Source organism: Manduca sexta, chromosome 19, assembly GCF_014839805.1.
Source record: "Manduca sexta isolate Smith_Timp_Sample1 chromosome 19, JHU_Msex_v1.0, whole genome shotgun sequence".
Taxonomy (NCBI): Eukaryota; Metazoa; Arthropoda; class Insecta; order Lepidoptera; family Sphingidae; genus Manduca; species Manduca sexta.
In genome coordinates, this window is record NC_051133.1 from 13,146,924 (window position 1) to 13,169,539 (window position 22,616).

The window sequence follows — 22,616 nt, forward strand, 5'->3', positions numbered from 1 at the left end:
GCCTAATTTGCAAGAATTCCAATCCAGCCAACTAGAATCGCTGGAATCAATAAAGTGCATACCAAATACATAGGGCTGGGTTTAATTCCACGCCGTGTTGCCGTTCAAAGCGCCAGTAATTGTGTCGCCCATAGACTTCAAACGACGAGACGATACCAAAGACATTCTTGCACTCTATGCCTGGCAGCCACAGCGTGCATATTAATCCAGCTAAATTGCGTCAAGTACCTTTACAATCCAGGCAGCTTACAGTCGTAACGGCGATGTAATTGGGAAGCGGGAGAGTATTCAAATTAGAATTCAAGGATTTCTGTTTTGTAGTTTATCATGTAAAAGATTTATGCAATTGATAGTTGCGTTTAATGCTGAATATCACATACTATCAAAATTTTGAATGTCGGACGCGTTAAAATGGAATAGACTTAGATAGCTTAGTATTATATTCCACACTTATACTCAGCTTTTGTTTTGCGGTCCCGTTCGCGGGGTAACGTTTTACCGAGATAAACATTTTAGTGGGATAAATATTCAGAATGAATATAGCTTCCTATAAGTGAAAATTCAAAATTAAGTTAGTAATCCCTGAAATTAACGCGTTCAAACTTTTCTTGTAAGTCCATTATATTAGCTGTGTTATAAATTACATAACGCACACCGCATGTCTAGTAACTAGGAAATTTAAATGCATTTTACTTTCTCCGACAGCATGAGAAAACTATTTGTGGTTTTAAACGCAAAGCTATTTTAAAAGGTGCCTACAATTGAGAAATTAGTAATACCATTATTCCAGTACAAACATTTATTATTATTATTAGGCTTAATTACACTGTAATAATACCTATATACTATTGAGGATTTAATAATTTGTTGAAATATTTAAGTAAACATCTTTAAATCCATCTCACCTATCTTACCCCGAAGCTGTCCTTGTTTGCAAATTCTTAGGTATTGTTAGTATTACAAAATGATTCTATCATCCCCAAATAAACGTATTATAATATAGATAACATAAATAACTCGCCTATTCAGCCAGCCTCATTTCAAAAACGTTTCCGAATTTCATGCAACCGTTTAAATTTAGAACACGAGCTCTAAAAGAACATTACAAAAAAATATTAAAATTAAACGCTCCATACAACAAAGTATCCTAGTACAAAACATTACAGTCCAATTTTAATTGTACACGTAAACACATAGAATGTAACTCCACGCGTTACGCATTCTGAGGAAGTAGTGGTAATAAGAATTTTTTATGTATGTTTCATTATTCGACGTCCCTTTGTTTATTTACTTGGTACTAGTTAATGACAAACGGTTTTGGACGTTGTTTCATCTCAGGAGACATAGATTTGTTTTTATTATTCGTTTGGACACGTAAACATACATACAATACAAATAAACTGGTATTTCCGGGGTTAAAACTAAAACGAGATAAAACAATTGTGACTATAAGATTTACATAATCATTCGTTTCCTGTTATGGCTGGTTATCATTTTATTGAGCCATGAATCAAAAATTATACATCCGTACATAAAATTTATTATAGTCACCATTGTAACATTATTTCAACAGCCGTTATGCAACTACCGCATACTTTATTAAATATCCGAATTAATGAAGATAATATGCATCCTGTTACATAATTATTACATAGCCGTTATAAACTAGCCACGTTCAGACTAATTTTTTTATTCTGTATAATAAATCACGAGTAATTCAGTGGCTATTGGTTTTATTCCAGCCCAATTCACTGTATCGTTCGTCAATGAATCATTGAGCTATAATAAAGGGGGAGGTCATTAATAAAGTTTTGTAAAAGAAACCCCGCAGCCGTCACGAACAGCACGGAGTCACAACGGAGTGCCACCAAACGATTTGTCTTTCCAATAATACAGCTCCAGAGTGATTTTAGCGGAAATTCTCGTTGTCGAATACAATATTGATTACTTCTAAGGATATCGTGCAATAACTAGATTATCAATAAAACACTATTACTAATTGAACGTAAACTCAGCTTGAAACATTAATTAATTTAAAGAATTTTTTACTCTTTCCTTTAACCTACAAAATGTGTGAAACAAAACAGGTAAATTAAACATTCAATATTTATGATGCATAAATATGAAATATAAAAAGCAAGCAAACAAAATAACAATACAAATATGAAATGTTAACTCCTTGGAAACCGTACACCAAACCGAGCCGACATAACCATATTTGATTTTACCTTTAAATACCAATTTGCCTTTAATAATACCAAATATTTGCCTCAAATGAGTACATGTTGAGTAAAGAACAGGGCATTTCAATTATCGTCCTACACCTTAGCACATTGTTTTTCTTTGCTTTAGACGAGGTTGGGAGTTATAAGCGACACCCACGTACCTCAAGGTATGAAACGACTTTCATACTGTGATAAATCGGTTTACCAAGTAGATACAGTGGTGGGTGGCAGAGTTGCGAGGGTGAAAATAAAACCGAAGTTATGTAGATGCTACTAGAAACAGTTATTTAAGTAAAAAAAGATCCTAACAGAACCAAGGAGTGTGGCGAAACTAGCCGGAAATATATTTAAATAAAAACTGTTCGACGACACACTTTGGCGCTTCATTTTTTTCTTGAATAATTTATTTTTCTGTCTTACGTTTGGATAATTTAACTACGTCTTGTTTATGCGATAGAAAATATCCATAAAATTTTTCACAACAAAGACACAACACAACAACAACTTAAATACACGAAACACATTATTCTCTTTTCTTTATGTAAAATAAAATTAAGCGGAGGCCACTAGTTAATTCACTCCATCCAAAACAATCCTTCAAAGTTCAAACAAATGTGCCAACGTAACGCGTTACAGAATCGTCAGTTTCTAAATAGCGGTCGAAAGTTAGTGATTCCATCACAAACCCGATATCTGTACATTGTATTAAGCCGATTGCATTTTAGCTGGCAGTGGGCAAAAATAGCACGTCAATCGATTGTGTGGTTCGCTGCTAAGCTATCAATTTTTCACAGCAGTGCCTCGTGGTGACACATCCCGAAACACCGACTGTGCTGCAAATTATTTATGAACTGTTTGATAAATTGCCATTCTGGGAAAAGATTTTTGAACGATTGAATGACGACCACCATCTCGGGATGAAAACACGACTGCCCGTAAATAGTAGTAACACAACCCTGGCAAATATAATATAGGCATCTTTGCTTTGCGTTTGCTACTTTAAAACATTAGAATTTCAACCTCACTTATATTTACAACAGCCACAATGTCTTCGTATCACATAGCAGTGCAGTACAATTTGCATCGAATTCTTGCAAACGGGTAATTTAATTTTGGCATTGGATGGCATTTACCATCAGAGGATTTGGTCAGCTGGTCATGTAATCACAAAACATGAAGAAATTTAGACTTACATTTAAATATGCAACGGTATTGACGATGACCATAGGACTAACGGCAAACTTCAAGCACTCAACACAATTCTTCGGACATCGTTTACAAGATTAACTGTCTCTATGATAGCTACAGTAACAAGGCATTTCATTTGCGAACGGTACTAAGCCCCGACGCTCTAGGTGACTGCGTCATGTGTCGGGATGACAATCGGATTGTGGCTGGCTTGGGCATCAGATTAGACTGAGTTTGGAAATCTCTTTACACCAACTACAGGGTTATTATCGTTTACTTTGTGGATGTTTCAGCTTTATGAATTCACTAAATATTATAAAAGGTAACACGATGTTTCCCTTTGTTGGCTCAGACTTTGCTCTTTAGTCTTTATCATCTACCAAATTGTGGTGGAACGAAAATAAGCATCTAAAATCATTAATCTACTAATTGCATCCTTGCCTATAACTTTGAAAATAATGAACTCACCTTATATGTTTCAGGAAATTTTCAGAGTAAAACCTCAGCATATTTAAAAGTATTCCAAACATAATTTATCACATTACTACTTTTCATAGATAGCGCAATATTACCTGATTAAAAATAGATAGCTTTTAAATATTTCAAATTTCTTTCTGTTGGCCGTTATTAATTCAATTACAACCCGCTACGTGCGTACTTAAAAAGTCAAACACAATCAGCGTCCGACACGTGCCGATACTATATCATTTTTACATAACTCGGTTGACAGATGAGCGGTGAGATAACGTGGGCCCTCCACCTGAATACACAAAATAATCCGCTTGGCTCAGCACTCTGCTCAGGGACGTCGCCAGAGGCATCTCGGTGACGTGAATGTTTTCCGTAGTGAGGCGTATGCAGCCTTTTGTGTGGAAGCCAATTCAGTTTTTGAATGGTCAAGAGTTTTGTAATTTTGTTCTCATTACATAGGGCACTGTTAAATTCGAAGTAGATGCAACTTTTTATGCTGCCTTATGAATAAATTTATTGGTTAAAAACAATTGTATAAATAATATCAATATGTACAAACTTTAATAAAATAAATGTATTGAACCACACCTTTTTAGAAGGTGATTTAATTACAAAAATACCTGCTGAGTAAAACATACCCACCCTGCCAGTCCGGTTCTGGATACCCTAAACATATTTTTATATATAAAAAAAAGAAAACCTAAGGGACGTGTGTGCCGACGTGAACATATTGGTATTCATAAAGCAAGCCGAGCGTAAAATTTTTAGAATAGACACATAATGACGCTTTGCCCGCACTACACTGCGAATTACTCACGGCTTTTTTACTTTTATATTTCTCGTTGCCTACTGGCACATATTTTTTTATTACGCGCCTAGATAATAGTGTTTTACGTAAACTATACTTGTCCATCTGCAACTTTGGAATTATATTTTTGAGCATGATGCTTTTGTTTTGGAAATGTCTACGGAGAAATGCAGTGTTTGAAGTATACTGAAGTAAATACTAGTTACTAAGCGTTTTTATAAAGTTCAAAATAAAATATCGTCTTGTTAGTAGGTCATAACAATATATCATTTTTTGTTGCCTGAAGTAGGTGAGTGAGTGTTGGTCGTTGACCAGATACAATCTTTATTATAATAAATTAGCCAGTCGGACAAAACATAAAATCATTTCATGTTACGTAGGCAACATTAGTTTTGATGTTATATGTTAAGTGTTGGTAATTCTAAGTCAACTCAGGAAAATGTTATTTTATAGTATTACCGCATAGCTAAATAAATACGTGCAGCAAATATATACATGGATATATAATTTTATGTATGCATTATTTTATTTTATTTTGCACTTTATATACATAATAAGTATATCGGCGGACTTAATGCCAAAGGCATTCTCTCCCAGTTAACCTAAGGGTGGTGCAGAGATAAATAAGGTAGGTGCATAAGGATATTTATACATAAACATACATAAAAGTAACTATAATGTATAACTATATTAAATAAATTTATATTTTATTAAATACAAACATAATATAAGTAATATTATAAATACATAAAATACAGATTATAAATTACCTACATTACCTACATTTCTATTAAAATGATTTTGATTTGACGGGAATTTATTTAAGACATTAGTTACTCTTTTTCTTGTGACGAAAATAAGCCCATTACCTTTCAAACCAGCAAATAGCACAGCCAAAATCATTGTATAATAAATAATTACACCTGTAACGCTACTAGCTATTAACATAAAATGTAAAAAACGTGCAAACTCATAATCGTATATTTCCAAATACGTAGTCAAAAACATTGTTAAAATTATAACAATAAAATTGTCCGTAACAGTTAACACGCTATTTTTTTATTGTATAACATTGCGTTACTTATTTGTTACATTGGTGTCAAATAAAAATTGACGGAAATATTATCTGTACGCGCGGTTCCCACTCATTTTATTCATCAACTGACCCGTGACGTGTTACGTTCTATCGCGTCTATTTTTTACTCTATTGTTTATGTTGCATAATGGCGTCATAACATTATGCCACGACGCGACGCGGGACTTTCTTTTACGCCATCATCGTAAAAAGAGGTTAAAGTTGTAATTCGGTGGTCTTAAACATGAATAATTTTAAATATTACAATGGTCTATGAACGTAACATATCTATTCAGAGATGGTGTTACGTCAACTGCAGGGCACGTAATCTAATACTTCTAAAAAATGAAACCTAGTGCCAACTAGCCTTTTGAATATAATTATATAAGAAAAATCTGGAAAAAACGGAAGGTAACCTATTGAAATTACCCAATTTTATAACAATATATTTCTTAAAAAAATCTTCGCTCAAGAGCCGATCAATCTCAACATTAAAATGAATTTAAAAAAAAACCTACAACAGCCTATCACAACCGTATTAATTCCCAAACTTCAAAGAGATCTATCAAATACATCGATTTACCTAAAATTTGCTCGGTAAAAAAACACAATAGGTACATTACAACTGGAGGATACGCGAGTTACAGGAAAGGATACAGCTTTCCTTTTTTACACGCCATTGTATGAATTCAAAGGAGTTCAAAATAACGCTGCGAGGGAAATAACGCGCGTGTTTTTGACACAAACGCCTCAGGGCACTGTTAGGGAGATCTAAAATCCTAGCATAAATATATACGACTCTTTGAACCAAGTAAAAGTGTTGGATAGTGTTTGTAATGTATTGTGTGCATCATTATATTTCTTTATTTCTGCCACTTCTATCTTCTTCTTTTAGTTACAGTATTATGATTGTTATAAATAGTTAATATTTTTAAACAACTAAATGACAAGACAAGAAAATTATCGATACATCCTTCTTACCTTTTATCATGCTCATAATCCAAATAAAACTAGTTTTCGGATTTTATTACGGTTTTGTGTATTCAAATATTTTCCTGACAGTTTTGTAGATTTTGCAGCGGTCCCGTCGGCAGAAAATAATAATAAAAAATCCGCCATAAAATGCGAAAGCTAGTTTTTTTTTCGATGTGTCACATTCGTATAAACATAAGAAATCATTAAGTCTTAATGCCCACTTACTACACAGACTACGATGTCCTACAAACTGGGATACACCAGTGCTTACATACTGGTGGTTGATAGCAAATAGAGAGAAAGCCGTGGTACATACCCAAATAGATTCTCGCATGCTAGAGAACTACCATGAGACCACCAGAGTATTATCATAAACAGGATCTTGATCACCCATGCCAGTTACAACTTACAAAATTCCTGCGTCAGTAGCATCCAGACGAAACTCGGGTCCTTACTAGTTTTCAAATTTGTATAATACTTTGATATATTTTTTTATTCAATACATAGTTAATTGCATATGTCAAAATTAAATATTTGAAATGTTTTTTCGACACTATTGTTAGCATAAATATTCAAAAACCAAACTCAAGTGGGATTCATAAAGTTACGATTTTATTTTTGACTAATAAAATAATCTGAAGCTGTACCTTCACACAAATAAATATTGTTTTTTACTCAATTAAAATAAATATTGCACAAATGATTTTATAGAGAAATAAAAATTTATTTACATGTACCAACACAATTCGAATACAGAAATTTCAACTTCGCGTATCCGAACTCAAATAGCCGGCTGCCGCATATCTACATTTTCATTGAACGAGCGCCCAATAAAACCCGCTTCCAAATACCAATCATCCAACTTTTACGGTGTAAAGGACGAAAAAATACGAACATGGAATACCTTTGCCTTTCGACCAGTGAAACTTTAAAAATCAACATTCGAAACCATCACTAGAAATTAGTGTTGTGAGCACGAGTGATTGAGCGCGCGCGGCTCCGGCGGGTTCCGTGTGCGATGCTCCATTGATTGCCCCCGAGCCCCTACACCTATACCCCCACCCAATTCACTCTGCAAAACAAACAACAAGCAACGGTAAAATATTTAACAACGCTCAAAGAAATTCCTGACTGTAACCTATCGAGTTTCAATTGGATTCCTACTTTATGAGAAGCTATTTAGAATAGGTTACGTGGAAAACTTTGTAAATAACAATGCCTGTGAGGATCCTATCCTTCACTGGAAATGTTAAAGATATATATGACGGTCTGTTCAAAAATGAATTGTGAAAATATAAAACGTATACCCAGTTTCTTATCCTGTCAAGAATTATTTAAAGCTACATAAAAACTCGTTAGGTACTAATTAAGTTGTGCGTCTCGAAGGAGTTTTCGCATATCATATTTTAGGCCAGATCCAATTATATTGTTGGCCTTTAGCGAAATATTTGGAACAGTCCACGCCTACATAGCCTCGTTATTTGGTGAACCGTGGCATTTCCCCGGACATGGCTCGACACTACTCAATATAAAGGGCACGCACGAAATGTCAACTCTTATTCCCATAAGTTCGTTCACCGTATAAGTGTTGACTTAAAACTTTCAGCGGCGTGACGCTTTAGTTCACTTACGATACTTTGTTTTATGTCAGGAACTTTTACACTTCTGTGTTTTATAACTTAAGTCAAGTTAGACAAACAATAAAGTTTTTATCTTAAATCTACGGAAGTATGCAGTGAAGTTGTGTACACGCATGTTGTATTATTGTCAAATACAAAAAATCTGTTATTGGATAAGTGAAAGCAGCATAGCGCCAAAAAGAAGAACACGCGTTCAATCTCACTTATTTTTGTAACAAAATCTAATCCAAATGCGATTTCATCTCGGACAAAATCACAGACATCAAAGATTAATCATTAAATAAAATAAAAACCTACTTAACAATATTGATTTCTATAAAACCGAAGGGATCACGATCATTTTTTAAAAGCGTTCGTTCAAAGGTCACGCATGTGTATCGCGTATTTCAGGGGTTTATATCAGTACCTCTAAGTTTAGGGGGATTTTATAGCCTATCAAATTGGTCTACGTTTATCGCCCTTACGTGGAGGCTGTGGAATGTCCTCCGCACCCTTGTAAAAGTATTTTACCGCAGGTTTCAACTTAAAGGTTTGATAGTAAGTATTCGATGTATTTCGTGCCCAAGCCTATAGCCAACTGGATTGTGACCAACGTCCGTACATATAGTAATACCTGCCATAGCTTCAATATTATCACGTATCTGTAGCCGACATAATTCTGACGACCAACGAAGGACATAACGTGCCCCTCGTGTAAGTTATTTTTAGACTAAACTGTATTTGCCATTAAATCCGGTAGGATTTTGCCGTGCCGGAAAAAAATGATGGATTGATCCAATTTAGCTGCCGACATCTGGAGAAAACGAAAGGTTTTCTTTCATATGACACATAATCGTAGGCATGTACAGGATAGTATTTCTTTATCAATTGTCGAAGTTTCGAAAAAGGAATATTATTCGCGGTAACGGCTCTAAATGGAGCTGCAAGCAAGAGTTAGTATTTAAATTTTAGTCCTTGGACCTGAATCAGGATAGCCTATATAACATTAATTCCCAACATTTCATCCAACTCTTGATGACAGCCGCTCGATTCCAAATTCTAAGAATTATATACATATTGTAACCTCATAGGAATAGCGCATCAGCCCATTAGACCTAAGATAAACTATCCACTCACATTTATGCCGTTGAAGACCCCTCTTGGGACATTAACGTCTAATTAAAGGAAGTCAATATCATCTTACTTAAAAGGTTTTAGACCCAAGAGTATTACCGTCTTATTTCAAAACTAGACTTTTAATATTATAACTGTTACTAGACATTTGAGGAAATAAAGACAGTGTAATATCTTTCTAAGAACCACTTCGAAGTGAGTGACTTGTGAAGACGGGAAATTGTGTTAACATTCTCTTAATATTATGAGAATGGGACTGCATTAAGTAAGCACGAAAATTTATATATTTATAAGTAAGTGATCGCTGATACCCACGCAGCAGAGGGATTGTAAGTGTGTTGCGGAACTCTGAGGAACAAAAAGGGTAAAGCCGGATGTTTGAATGATAGGGAGCAAGAAAATGTCTAATTCGGAATTAAGGGAGGTAAAAACCCCACTGGATACTATGAAAATGAATGATCATTCATCAAAAAATTTGTTGGTATAGGTACTTATCACTATAATTGTAGCCTTACTCAGTGTTAGTTTCAAATATTGCAATGTTTAGAAGTGGGCGCGTAGGGAGGATAACACTCCATCTCATTCTTTCACACGCAACTTATTCCCGATGACGTCACGTGCGCGTATTGCGCCTCTTTTCTCGTTTTTTGGCACTTTCCCCTTCTACCGACAGTCAATGGCTTGTTACTTGATCTTTTAACAGATTTTAATTAATCTTTCTGTGTTAGAAATTATAGGAGGTAAATATTTGATAAACTTAAAGAATAATTAATGAGTTAAATCCCCCCCCTCCCTATTGTGACATAATCACAATAAAATTTTGGAATATTTATTTTGTTTATTCATTCTCTATCAGTGAAGTATGTCTTAAATTATAGCATATCCGTTAGTCTGAGTTGCAGTCTATATGTATATATACTGCAAGTATATCTAGATTACTAATAACTTAGATCAAGTTTTATACAACAAAAAAGGAACGCCAGCTGCACCCACGTATTAGCAAATATTTCAACCGACTACCACACATATGTAACTAACTAGTAACTATTGGTCAACACACGCTTTATTTTTAATATCGATACATGAGTCATAGACTTTAACGCTTTTAGAATAGTAATGAATACTTAGTGTGGTTAAGTTTAAGAGTACATGTACGAAGTCAGTGTTTATGTGGCTAGCGAACAATTGTCACGATAGGGACTGTCATCCTGACCAACGCTACGAGCTTAGCCAGGTCTTTTTAGTTAGCGGGTAGAAGGGGTGTCAAAATAAAACTAAATAATGCATTGAATGACATTAATTAGAAAAAAAAAACAAAACTTTATCAGTCTTAAAAAGTCTAAAACCAATCAATTGCTGAAAAAACTTAGCTTCGGGTAGTGTTTGAACCGCTAAGACCACTTCACCTACCTACGCTTATGACCAATGCCATCCATGAATACCAGGACTATTGTGAGTATTACCTTGACTAAAGAAAGGATGATTACAATAAAAGCAATTCACACACTTCCAGCACTATCGCGTTTCAAACAGGCCAGCATAATTATATTGACTGATGGGAAGTAATCATCTCACGTAAGCCTACACTCCATGTGGACCCTACTCCACTTAATATCATGTGCAGTAGGATTCATTCACCGTCCCCGTGTAGCTAATAATAAAGGCTCCAGCAAAATTTGCATACACACCTACCCTGGGATAGCTATTTCTCACTGCCCTTCCCTAATCCCTATTAAGGGTGTTAAGCACTTGAAGTGACCCACCTCCTTTGTCTTTACGTAATAATAAAAAACAGCTGCTTTACTTTTGCTTTTATTCCGCTACGGAATAAGACACTGGCTCTGAATGACTTGAGGTTAAAATGCCTCCTTAGTCCATTATTCTTTCTCCCGCTTGGCTATGGACGGAAGTGGACAATTAATATTTCCAACTGCTCCCTATATTTCTACTTGATTAATATCATTGCGGGATAAAGACAAGTTAGTGTTCCCTGAGACTCGCCGACCTTCACCTCTCGGGGTCATAAAATTCGTGTCACTGCTAATCCTGGCTTACAGGAGTTGTAGCAGTGGGTGTGAGGGTGGGAAAGTCTCTTCTGGTTCTGATGGTAAATAACAACAATAAATGGATTTACATCGGTAAATCTGAAACACGACGAATCAATATGGACGGTTTTTAATAATTATTACTATACAGTCAGTTATGGTTAGTAGCATTTCCCTCACACCAACCTTTCTGCTCCAAACATAACTGAAACGGGCATAAAAATGATGATGGAAGTAAGAAGTGACACGAAGATCGATTTCCAAAAACGCGCACAGATTAAGTGCTTCGGCGGGAACGAGCCGCGTATCAATCCGCTCAACCATCAATCAAACCTGACAATACACTCCAATGACAGAACTTCTGGACCAGAAACGTACTTCGTTATCTCTACACTAGTCAGATGTTTGGACCAAGATTGGGCCAACGTGTACAATTTTTGAAATTAATAGTACATATTTTTATTTTGGTTTCGATGGAAAGTCGCCTAATACCTCTGTTCCTAACTAGGTTATACGTTTAAACCATCGATTGGTAAAGTGGTCCAGGTGAACCCCAAATTCGGGAACCTCTGGTTTAAACTCAAAATTGGATTTTGGACAAAAATGAAGTCGATGCATTCTACAATAGATACTATATTTACTTGGTAGAATTAACATAACATCACCACTTAAAGTATTGTGGAAGCTTACACATTCTTCTTAATTAGTCAAGCCCATTATCAAATATGTAATGCAAACCCCAAACCACAAAATAGCAATGTCACAAAGACTTATCTTAAATGACATTAACCGTTACACGTGGTTTATCGATTTTAGGGCGATTTAAAATCATGCTCCAAAAAACTCTGCGGACTGAAGTTGGTCGCTTGCCATATTAGCTAATGGGTTTCTGGCATAGAAGATTTAAGATAAAGACTATCTTAAATCGATATTTTAGGTCATTGCAATGTTGGAACATATTTTGGAAATGACTTGCCAATATTGGCTCCAACGCAAGTAGTATTGAGGTTTGTAAAATCAATAAGAAACGAGTTTCTAAACTTCACATTAACGAACGAACAGCGTATCTGTACAAGGAATCAAATTACCTATGCCTACTTGATAAATTGCATTTAATTATATGTATAGTATAGAGTCAACTCCGAAATAACCCGTCTTACTCATACATTCGCGCTAACTAGGGTGTTAAAGTAATTAAACATCCAATAAAAAGCTAAATTAGGCGAATAAATCTCAAGCTTAATTAGTCTACAGTCACATGTAAAATGTTCATCTGTAATTCTCTCTCCTAAAGAGTCTAGAATACAGATTATAAAATACGCCATCTTGGCGTAAGTTTTCTGTTTTCATAAATAATAAACGTAAGGTAAAGGTTCAAATAAATTGAATCAATCGAACTGATGGATTGAGAGTTGTTCTCAGAGAGTGGATTGATACTGCGTTAAGGTGTCCTAACTATCGATTGTTCTGCTAAACTACTCAATGAATCAACGAGGAAAATGTAATAAAAAATACTTAATCCATGATACTTGAACAAGAACTTTAATATAGCCTGTATTATATAACTTATAAAAACAAATATCTAAAAAGAAAATTAAATAATAGGAAAATAAGATTACCTACTATACCTATTAACTGACCTATCCCTTTGTTTTATCACAATAGAACTTGATGCGGAAACAGAAAGATCTGCAGTTTGCGTTCTAAATCTATTCAGTTTGTTGCAATTGAACCATCTCATGGGAGATTTCCGACCAACACTCATCCGTATGCATATAACATGATGCGATCGCCACGTGCAGGAACTAAAAGTCACGCTTCCACTCCTCTGCCGAATCACGTATCGGATATCGTGAATAAATTTCTTTGAAGATACAATCTAGCATTTCTTAAAACGAATAACTTGGCTTCATGTGTGATTTCCTTTAATCGTAAACTTATTAAATAAAACTCATTATCTATGCTCTATAAAATTGTACTTAGTTCCAAATTTGAATTTCAAATTGTACACAAAATCATTGATTGTACAGGTACATTACGTAACAAGTTAACCCCTTTTGATAGGCATATCTACTTACTTTTTAGAACCCATAAACATTTCAACCGCATATACCAATAACATCTGTTAAAAGTCGTCCAACGCCATTAACTGTACGATGGCGAAAGCTAATGAAACAAATCGAGTTGGAGCGCCATGACTGTCGGTTGTTTGTTACTTAATGATTTATAGTAATTATAGCTATAAGTTTCTCAGAGTATTGCACGGAACTCGGCTCCCGTTTTGCCGGTTCGTTTATAAGACTTAAAATCATTAGAAATTGTATAATTTAATTTACTAACTAAGATACGCAGAGAGGTATTCCAGTCTTTTCAATAAAAAAAATTAACAAACACGGATTCTACCTCGTTGCGAGTAACCATCAAAAGGATTTCGAAGCAAATGTTAACGTTCGCCATATTGAATTCCAATTTTCCACACACAGAATCATATATCAAAGAACTATGCACCACAGATTTTTTATTTTTTGTATCGAATTTACTTCGATTTTCTACATAGACTAACGCTCTCTAAAATTACATGGCTGCTGATGAATAATGGAGAATTAGCAATATAATATTAACCGAATGGGCAGTTTATAGAAAGATTCAGAGTACACCAACCATTACAAATAAAAGATTAGAAATGTGAATTTGAATAAACAATCGCTAGATTATACCATAAACAGTAGACCATGGTGTTTACTATGTGCCGAGATAAGGGTACTACGATAAAATCACCATAAGTGATTCCAGTGGATGTGGGGAACTGTAATATTGCAAGAACAGTATACATTATATCGCAACCACAATGGCTACCCGTTCGCTGAATTACTTATGTCTTGGGCTCTAGAGGCGTTTCTATTATTGTTATATCGAGTAGTTTGCAACTCAGCAGACAAAGCTGTTGTTTCTGGTAAGTGTAGAATTGACCGTACTTAAGAAAAAAGCATAATAAACAAGATGTACTAGTCACATTATGGAAATTTATGGCTCAACAAAGGTTCTTTATTTTTACCGTTTTTGTGATATTTATTGCAGAATTTAACTGCGTTTTTAACAACTGAAGGATTGAACGAGCAAACTACGTGTGTAGTACAAGAACTACCTAAACTCAAGACTCTTGAAATAATAGCAACATTATCAACTGTTAATTATAATGCCCTGTCCGGCATTGCACTGTATTCGTAGTTCTGAAATTTTTGGTGTTCAGTGTCATCACTGCTCGTTGATTACAGGCTAATGGCATTTGAGATATAGCAGTCTTACGGTCCCGTGACCTCCATGTAGGCTACCGACAATATGAACGCCACTCCAGTTAACATCAAATAAAATAGCGCGAGTAATTTGGTACAAAAAGTGGCGCCAAATATCAATGTCAGCTATCACCGGTCATATCACCCCACAGGTGGGCGGCAAAGGTATCCCAAACTAATTAACCGAAACATGAACGACCCGTGCGCTTGTCGGTTCAATCTAGAGCGACCTGCACATTCAGCGGTTGCCAATGGCCGGCACGCACACTGTCACGTAATGTTTTCATTGCATTTTGAACCTTATTGATGGAGTGGTGCTCCGATATTAAGGGTGAGTTTCAAATATATGTTAAAGTTGTAAGGTGGTCCCAAGATCATATAACCTTAATAAATTTAGTTAAAAATGGTTTAAACTTGTAGAGGCGCATATGAATGGCAATGTAGTTTAAAGTTATCATTAAAGGTCAAAAATGTTAACACATACCGGCCGGTATTTTGCAGTATTTTGCAAATCAGTAACCATCTTGCAGCTACCACCGTCGACATAATCTGTTAGTTATTTCCAAATTCTACTATTCTTTAAAAGATTAGAATGTGCACGTATTTTTAAGACTCATATCACTTGGATAATGCGAAAGAAGCGTCCGGCAGCAGTTATATCGAAGAACGGAAGTTAGATTTGTTCCAGCGCGCCGCGCCGCCGAGCTACGGTTGGCTTGTTCGCAATTTAATGTTGATATAAGTTATTTCAACGCTATATAATAATAATGGTGGTTATACGTGGGACGATCTTGATCAACCTCGATGTTAAGTTGCATTATAAATCCGATTTAGTTTCTACTTTGATAAAATACTATGTCATTAATACTATGTAGGGAATGTTATAAACTACTTTCATGATCAAAAGGTTTTCTGTAACCAAATATGGTAATAGGAACCATTCACTCAAAATTTAAATTTTCCTATTCCCATTTTGGGTCGGCGCAACACAGGCATGTTGCAGATTTGGATTGCCTTGACGATTGACCGACAGCCTAACGAGAATCCCCTCAAAATCCAGTCCCAAATAAAGTGTGTGATAAATTCCCACAAACAAATTGACCTGAGATAAGAATCAAAGTCAGTACCGGGTTCCCGACCTTATATACTGGTACTAGACCAGGGAAAATAATCAATTAATGAGGTTAGGACTTTTATATCAATATCTATATTTGAAGGAGTATCTGCAGAGGGAGTCACTGCATTACCCACTTAATTGTAACCAACGTTATCAAGCTACAATTAGCGTGAAAATACGATTGTTGTTTAATTATCACTGGTTGCAAAATTACAATAAAGACTGCCGAAGTATTCAACTTGAAAAGCTATTCTGCTACTCAGAAATGTAACCTTAAGTCAAGAAGCAAATGAAGTGCCAATTAATTGATCAAGAAGCAGTTGTGTAAAGAGACCTACGTAAAAATGCAGTTATTAAACACCAAGCAGTATGTATTACATAGGAATAAACTAACTCAAAGAACATTCTAATGGCCGAGTTGTCTCGAGCATCGCCATTAGATGGCGGCATTTGGAAGTAGGCCGTGATAGTGAAACCATATGACGTGACCTGCTCCTGTATTGTTTTATTTGTGGAAAACTATTTCAATTGGATTTTTACAATGCACGAACACTGATAAATGAAATATGATCTATTTATACAATGTAAGATATCGACCTAAATTTATTGGATCAATAACCTCTACATCATATATTTTAGCATTTTCCAAACATGGAGTTTCGCTCCAAATAACAACTAAAGTTTCATCGAAATCCCATCAGGATTACAATTGAATTAGTAGTCTCTGCTGTCTTAATAATTATTTTAATTAGTAAGAAGATACACAAATTCCAAATGCAATAATTAATATAGACGACATCTTGTATTAGTTCTTAATAATAATAATATTAACGTGTTGGATCCATGTCCCCACGCAAGCCTTCCAAAAGGACCGGCCTGTATTCCGTGATTTCTCGAAGGAAAGATACAACATAATATTAATATTGTTAAATATGTTTGGAATGTTTGTTTGAAGTAAACGCAAAAATCCCCTGAACTGATAGGCCATACTGTCTTGGAGTAAGTATAAAAGGTTACTTTTTGTCCTGGATTAGTATAAAGCCGGACCGTTCCAAGAAAGGTCTCTCATACTGGTAAACTGCGGTCACCTAGTAGACTATAAAAGGTTACTGCACGGTGTGACACATGGTCACTTAAACGGTTAATCGCCGTATGGAAGTTGCGCAAACGAAGGGCGATTTCTAACATTGACTCGGCGGCCGGCGGTCGGCGCTCCTTTCCTTTTGCACCACTTTTTACCTCCACCTATTTGCAACTGCTTTTAATATGGATGCTCATTAAAACTGATGATAGCAATAGCATTTTTTTTCTCTTATATCCTGCGACGCAAAGGCCATATTTCTTTAATGAAGTTATGGTATGTTGGACATCGAAGAACACGAGTGCAATTTGCTGCGTCACAAAAATCTCTCTCCATTTAAAGAAAAGGGTGTGAATCAAGGCCACAGTGCTATTTCTTGTTCCTCTCGTGCAATAAGATGCTGGGTAATATTAATCATTATGACCCGGTATCTATAGATAAAAATACCGTGATTAGAACGTTATCGACATCTCACGATTAATATATTCTTTCTAAGATTATACTACCGTTAAGTAAGATCTGGAGTTCTGCATAACCAGCCCCACGGACACTAATTGGTCATATCTATAAACTCTTCCGGAAAAATTCCGGGAAGTAAGTGCATAATTCGTGTTTGACACCGATTTCTTCAGACATTATTTTAATTAATAAGTAGGCAAGTATCATGTCTAACAATTTCCTCAAGACTGGACATCTAAACTTTAATATCTCTGAGAATTGATAGAATTGCGCAAGCCGATAGGTAATATGTTATTTTCTTATACGTTGTCTGAATTTTAGCTAGGTATCTGAGCGATTTAAATGAATTGCAAGATTTGATCCTAGAAAAGTAGTTATGGACACGGAGACGTCCTTCATAAAGGACTATGATAGTTTATTTAACAAGTAATTTTATTTTTTTTCTTTATCCATAACAAAGAATCACGTGCGACGTTTATAATCTATACAATTCATCTGTACAATCATAATAACATAGTTGTAAGTTATGCGCAATTAATTATGAAGTTAGAATCTTGAATACAAGTCATTAGTACTGACTATAAAACTATGATATTATCTACAGTTATTATACCTATTCATTCGATTTAAGAAAACAATAAACTTCGAAAACGATTGCATCTAAGTATTCTCCAGAAAACTAAATGTAATTTTTTTTAAACAAAAAAAATACATTTTTATCGATACACACCCCGCCTACGTCAAAAAAAGCGACGAATTAAGAAACTTCCACTTTTTTTAAGTCATTTTAACCGACTTTATTAAGTAAATAAAACCGAATGAAATGTTTTCAAAAGGAACAATTTGCCTTTAAATTAATTTTATGTTAACTATCGCTCTTCCAATTACACTTTAACGGAATGTAGTGGTCTATTAATTTGGATTTTATCTCAGGACATAAAGACGAGATTGAAGAAGTTAAGATGGATTTAAAATTCAATTAAATAGGTACTTTGAAAGAATGATGTACAGACAGGAAAGAAAAATACTGAAAACGTAAATGGCTTTTATTACGAGACGGAATATCTACATAGCGTTGAATTTCATTTTTTTGTTTTAATTTCCGGCAACTGTCAAGAGCTCGTCGGGGCTGTCTGAAGCTAATAGCTATTCAAGGAAAATGAATGTTACTAAATAAATAAAATTTCAACGTCTGCAAATTATTTGAATTATAATAACACTGTTTTAACAGAACGACATTGAAACTACCCTCTTTTTAAAACACCCACACAACTTTACGTCTGTAATATAATAGTTCCACGTTTTAAAAATCTATAACAATGCACTATAAACACACAAAAGAAATCAGGAACAAATACTTTCAATTGCGCTCGTAATAATTAGAAAATTATTTCCACACCATAAACAGCGTGGAGAAATGTTTTCTAGACATGATTTGAATATGACACTCGTATATAATATAAATATAATTGTTTTACGACTGTATAATGTAGTACATTTAAAATTTTACACGCAATTCGAGGACTATTGAATGTTGGTCGGTTAAGGCGCTGCGGGCGACGAATAAGGCTGCCAAACACGCACAAAGAATAGTGATTGCGAAGTCCAGTTACCGGCGTGGCTGAGAAGGTTGGTGCCTGCTGGCTGCCGTCTGCCGCCACTCCGCGGACCCCGAGCGTTACGCTTCCACAAATTGATATCAAGACGGAAATAAATACATCATCGTGTGCGCAAAATCAAATGTTACATTTCACCACACATACGTACTTTACGAAGCGTCCGCCTTCATAATCGCGTTGTATAAATCCATTCACAACACTATACGAAAACAAAATCACTCGGCCACTTTACGTACACGAAAATAATAAGAAACCAACTTAGGATGTTTGCGGTACTAGACCATATGGCGGGTCGTGGAACACACACATCCTTTACGTTTGTTTTCAGGGAAACAATAAAAAACTTGCACAATATTTAAACAGATGGGATATTTATTTTGGTTCACGCGCGGCGTAAGATTGTGTCAATAGTTGCGACACCGGACCACCTTCCACGAGGAGGGAATCACGGCACTGAGCCGGAACTGTTCGTACTTCGTTTGTTTGGCTCTGCGAATATGCTGCGCCTTCCCTTTCTAACAAAACAAAACTTTGGAACAGTGCCATCTATCTTACCGACAAAACATTAATATGTCTACCGTTTTACTAACTGAAAATAAATACTTTATTTATTGAACTACATACAATTATGAAATTACATCGAACGAATCGATTGTAACAGCCAGGTGGACATATCCGTAATATCTATGTATAATGTATGCAATAATCTATGATGTTTTATGCAAAATTTCCAAAATTACAAGTTTTTCAGGTTATATAAACGAAAGACAAATGCGATGGGAAAAAATTGAATTTATTTAATAAAAAAATAGAGATTTAATAATAACATCAAACTAACGAAACTTTGCATGATAACGATGTTTCTGTTTGTTCTGCGACCAATTTGATCAGATTTGACGCTAAATTTTTAGGTTGGTAACCGGCCGTGACCCACGAATCTAGAATTTCTGTGCTTGGCAACATCGTTCTTAACGTATTCCGTATGTAAATATATGCTTGCGGGGAATATTTATAGACGCTAAGAGCAAAATTCTTTAGATCTTCTGTCTGTCTCATTGGCATAGCCAGAACCAGTCCTGTGGTATCCTCTTTGATTTTATCCTGCAGAGACAATAGAATTCGACATTTTTTCTTTCTCTTTTGATTAAGAACTTTTTTCTTCATCTCTATTATTTCTCTTATCCGCAACAGAAACCTGTTTTGTCTGTTATGTACTCTCATGTTGCACTTGAGTTTCTCCTTGAGGCCTATAGCTTGCCTTTGCATCCTCTGCACTTCACTAAACAGCTTCAGAAGCTCAATGTTTTCACTTTCCTTTGTTAGAGGAACATTATTGATGTCTATTTGTGTGTTGCCATTCATCTGTTTTTCATCTTCCGAATCAGTCTCCATAAATTCATAATCATTATCCAGGGTCTCTTCATCTATGTATTCAACCTATAAATGAAAGTAATTTATTTACACCATGTATGTTTTTATAATTAGTAACTTTGAACTTAGAAGTATAACAAAATGAAAGCATTCAAAATTATTACAAATTTTTAAATTAAATGACTGTATGTGTTATATTCTTTATAACTTAATCATGATACTCATACCACTGACCTCTAAAACATGCCTTGGAAGCTTTAATGAAGGAACTGCCTTATCTACCAACACCATCTTATCATCTTCGTCCATCATGAAGCAGTCCACTGCAAAGTGCTGTATGCATATATATGAATAGTCTGTGGGTGTCCAGTTGTTCCGGCCTGTCAAGTCTGTCCATATCTGTTTGCGATTTGGGTCTTCGGGAAATCTGTTACAACATAGAAAAATGACACAGTCTCAATACAGTGTCATTGTTATTTCAAAGTTACTTTATATACAAGTCTGTTTGGATAGATATACCACCCCTCAATCTGTTTCTGTTACTTGGAAGCTTTGTTTTGTTCTATTTTTGGCTACTATGAAAGAGCATTAAGAGCATTAGATTGCTAGTAGTAAATAACATGCATCATAAAACAACTACTATAAGCCTTTCATTCCAACAATCCCAACTGTACAACATAAATTGAGGGTCATTGGGGATTGAACTCACTGTATCCAACAACATTTATGTCACCATGAACACTATTACAAACAAAATAACCCCACTTCTCACCTAAAAAATGATTCAGATTCTAAGTTCTTGAAGTCCTCACATCCGAGGACGGCACACGTTTTTGTTATCTCTGTGTTAACATCTGCATTCTGTTTTAATTCTGGAGCAACCTTTGCTGAAACAAAGATAGAATACATTTACAACAATTAACAAAAACATAAATTGTGAAAATATGTACCTAAAAAAATTTATGCAAACTTTCCAACAGTTTCACAATTTTTAGCATTTATTATATTTAATAATTTGTTCCATTAAAGCAACAATTTGTAGAGATATGTCTGTCATGTCATAGCATTATACTGTTTATGGTAATGTATACAAGAATTGTGTTATTATTATAAACACAGTATGTTACCACTTAGTATTTGGCTCAGTGGATGGAATAATAAGTACTCTTGTTATAGCAAAACAAGGAATTTTATATTTTTTGTAGTTGGAGGTAATGTCTTTACTAGGGGCATTGTCTCTTGCAGAATGAAGAATGCCTAAATATACTCCAATTATAAAAGAAGGAAAATAAAAATTTTATATACAATAACCACATTGTCATACAACTGTCTGTTTTTTTTACTGACATTTGTTTGCAAATAAGCAAATTTAAGTGTTAAACCAAAGAATAATAATGGTTTGGAAGTCCATCTACTGCTAAAATAAAAATAGATGAAACCAACAAAGATACAATGCTCTGGTAATCTATATGCTGTCAGCTGTCTACTCACCAATTGGGGTAGATTTCGTCTTGTTATCGCCGTGCTCTAATATCGCACTGTCCTTCATTTTGTAAACTGGATTAATGTTCATTGTAATTCCCTGTTAAACCGCAATTATCTGAAAAATAATTATACTATTTAGTTCCGTTATCAGTCTGACTATGGTAAAAACTGAAGTTATAAATAAAAAAATAAGGGATACAACGTTGAATTTACTTACAACACAATTAGGAGTCCCAAACGACCGGGGCGCCAACGAAGTGCCATGTAGGTTATAATATCTCTTCAATAACTATTTAACAACTATTATAATATGAAAAAATATAAAGAAGCCTAATAAATGTTTAGTGGCTAGTGATTACAACAATGAGTGAAAGCCATATATAGATTTTTAAGAGAGTTTAACATACAAATATCCATCAAATAATCTAAAAGCTACTGAATGAATGAATGATGTAAACAAAACTTGTACGCTCATTCAAAACCTCCTATGGAGGAAACGGATATTACTTACTTATTATAATGTAAGTGGTTCACAAATCTTCTAATTATATAATTAATAACATTACAAAGATCAAAACTATAAAAGTTATTATTTTTATATACAATCATTTCCAGCGTTGACAAATAAAACTACAATTCACATCAGACAAA

General features: G+C 34.8%; 2 protein-coding genes across 4 annotated transcripts in view; both read right to left on the reverse strand.

Moving 5' to 3' along the window:
• The window catches only part of LOC119189774, a 152,617-nt gene extending 132,858 nt beyond the window's left edge, over window positions 1-19,759 (reverse strand). The window contains exon 1 of one of the 2 annotated variants that reach the window (XM_037440337.1): window positions 19,258-19,759. The gene's annotated coding sequence lies outside the window, so the exon portion shown is untranslated. The other variant, XM_037440338.1, reaches the window with a different exon arrangement.
• A 123-nt stretch (window positions 19,760-19,882) lies between these two features.
• On the reverse strand, window positions 19,883-22,565 carry LOC115442067. Of its 2 annotated transcripts, none has more exons than XM_030167030.2 (5): window positions 22,183-22,565; window positions 21,972-22,080; window positions 21,253-21,367; window positions 20,715-20,907; window positions 19,883-20,546 (listed from the first exon to the last, which is right to left on the reverse strand). In XM_030167030.2, exons 2-5 carry the CDS (start codon window positions 22,051-22,053, stop codon window positions 19,938-19,940), a joined length of 999 nt encoding a protein of 332 aa, XP_030022890.1. In that variant the 5' UTR covers window positions 22,054-22,080; window positions 22,183-22,565; the 3' UTR covers window positions 19,883-19,937. The 2 variants fall into 2 exon arrangements, with proteins under 2 accessions (XP_030022890.1, XP_037296236.1); XM_037440339.1 differs by having other exon boundaries at window positions 21,972-22,096; window positions 22,183-22,428.
• Between the last annotated feature and the right edge of the window lie 51 nt (window positions 22,566-22,616).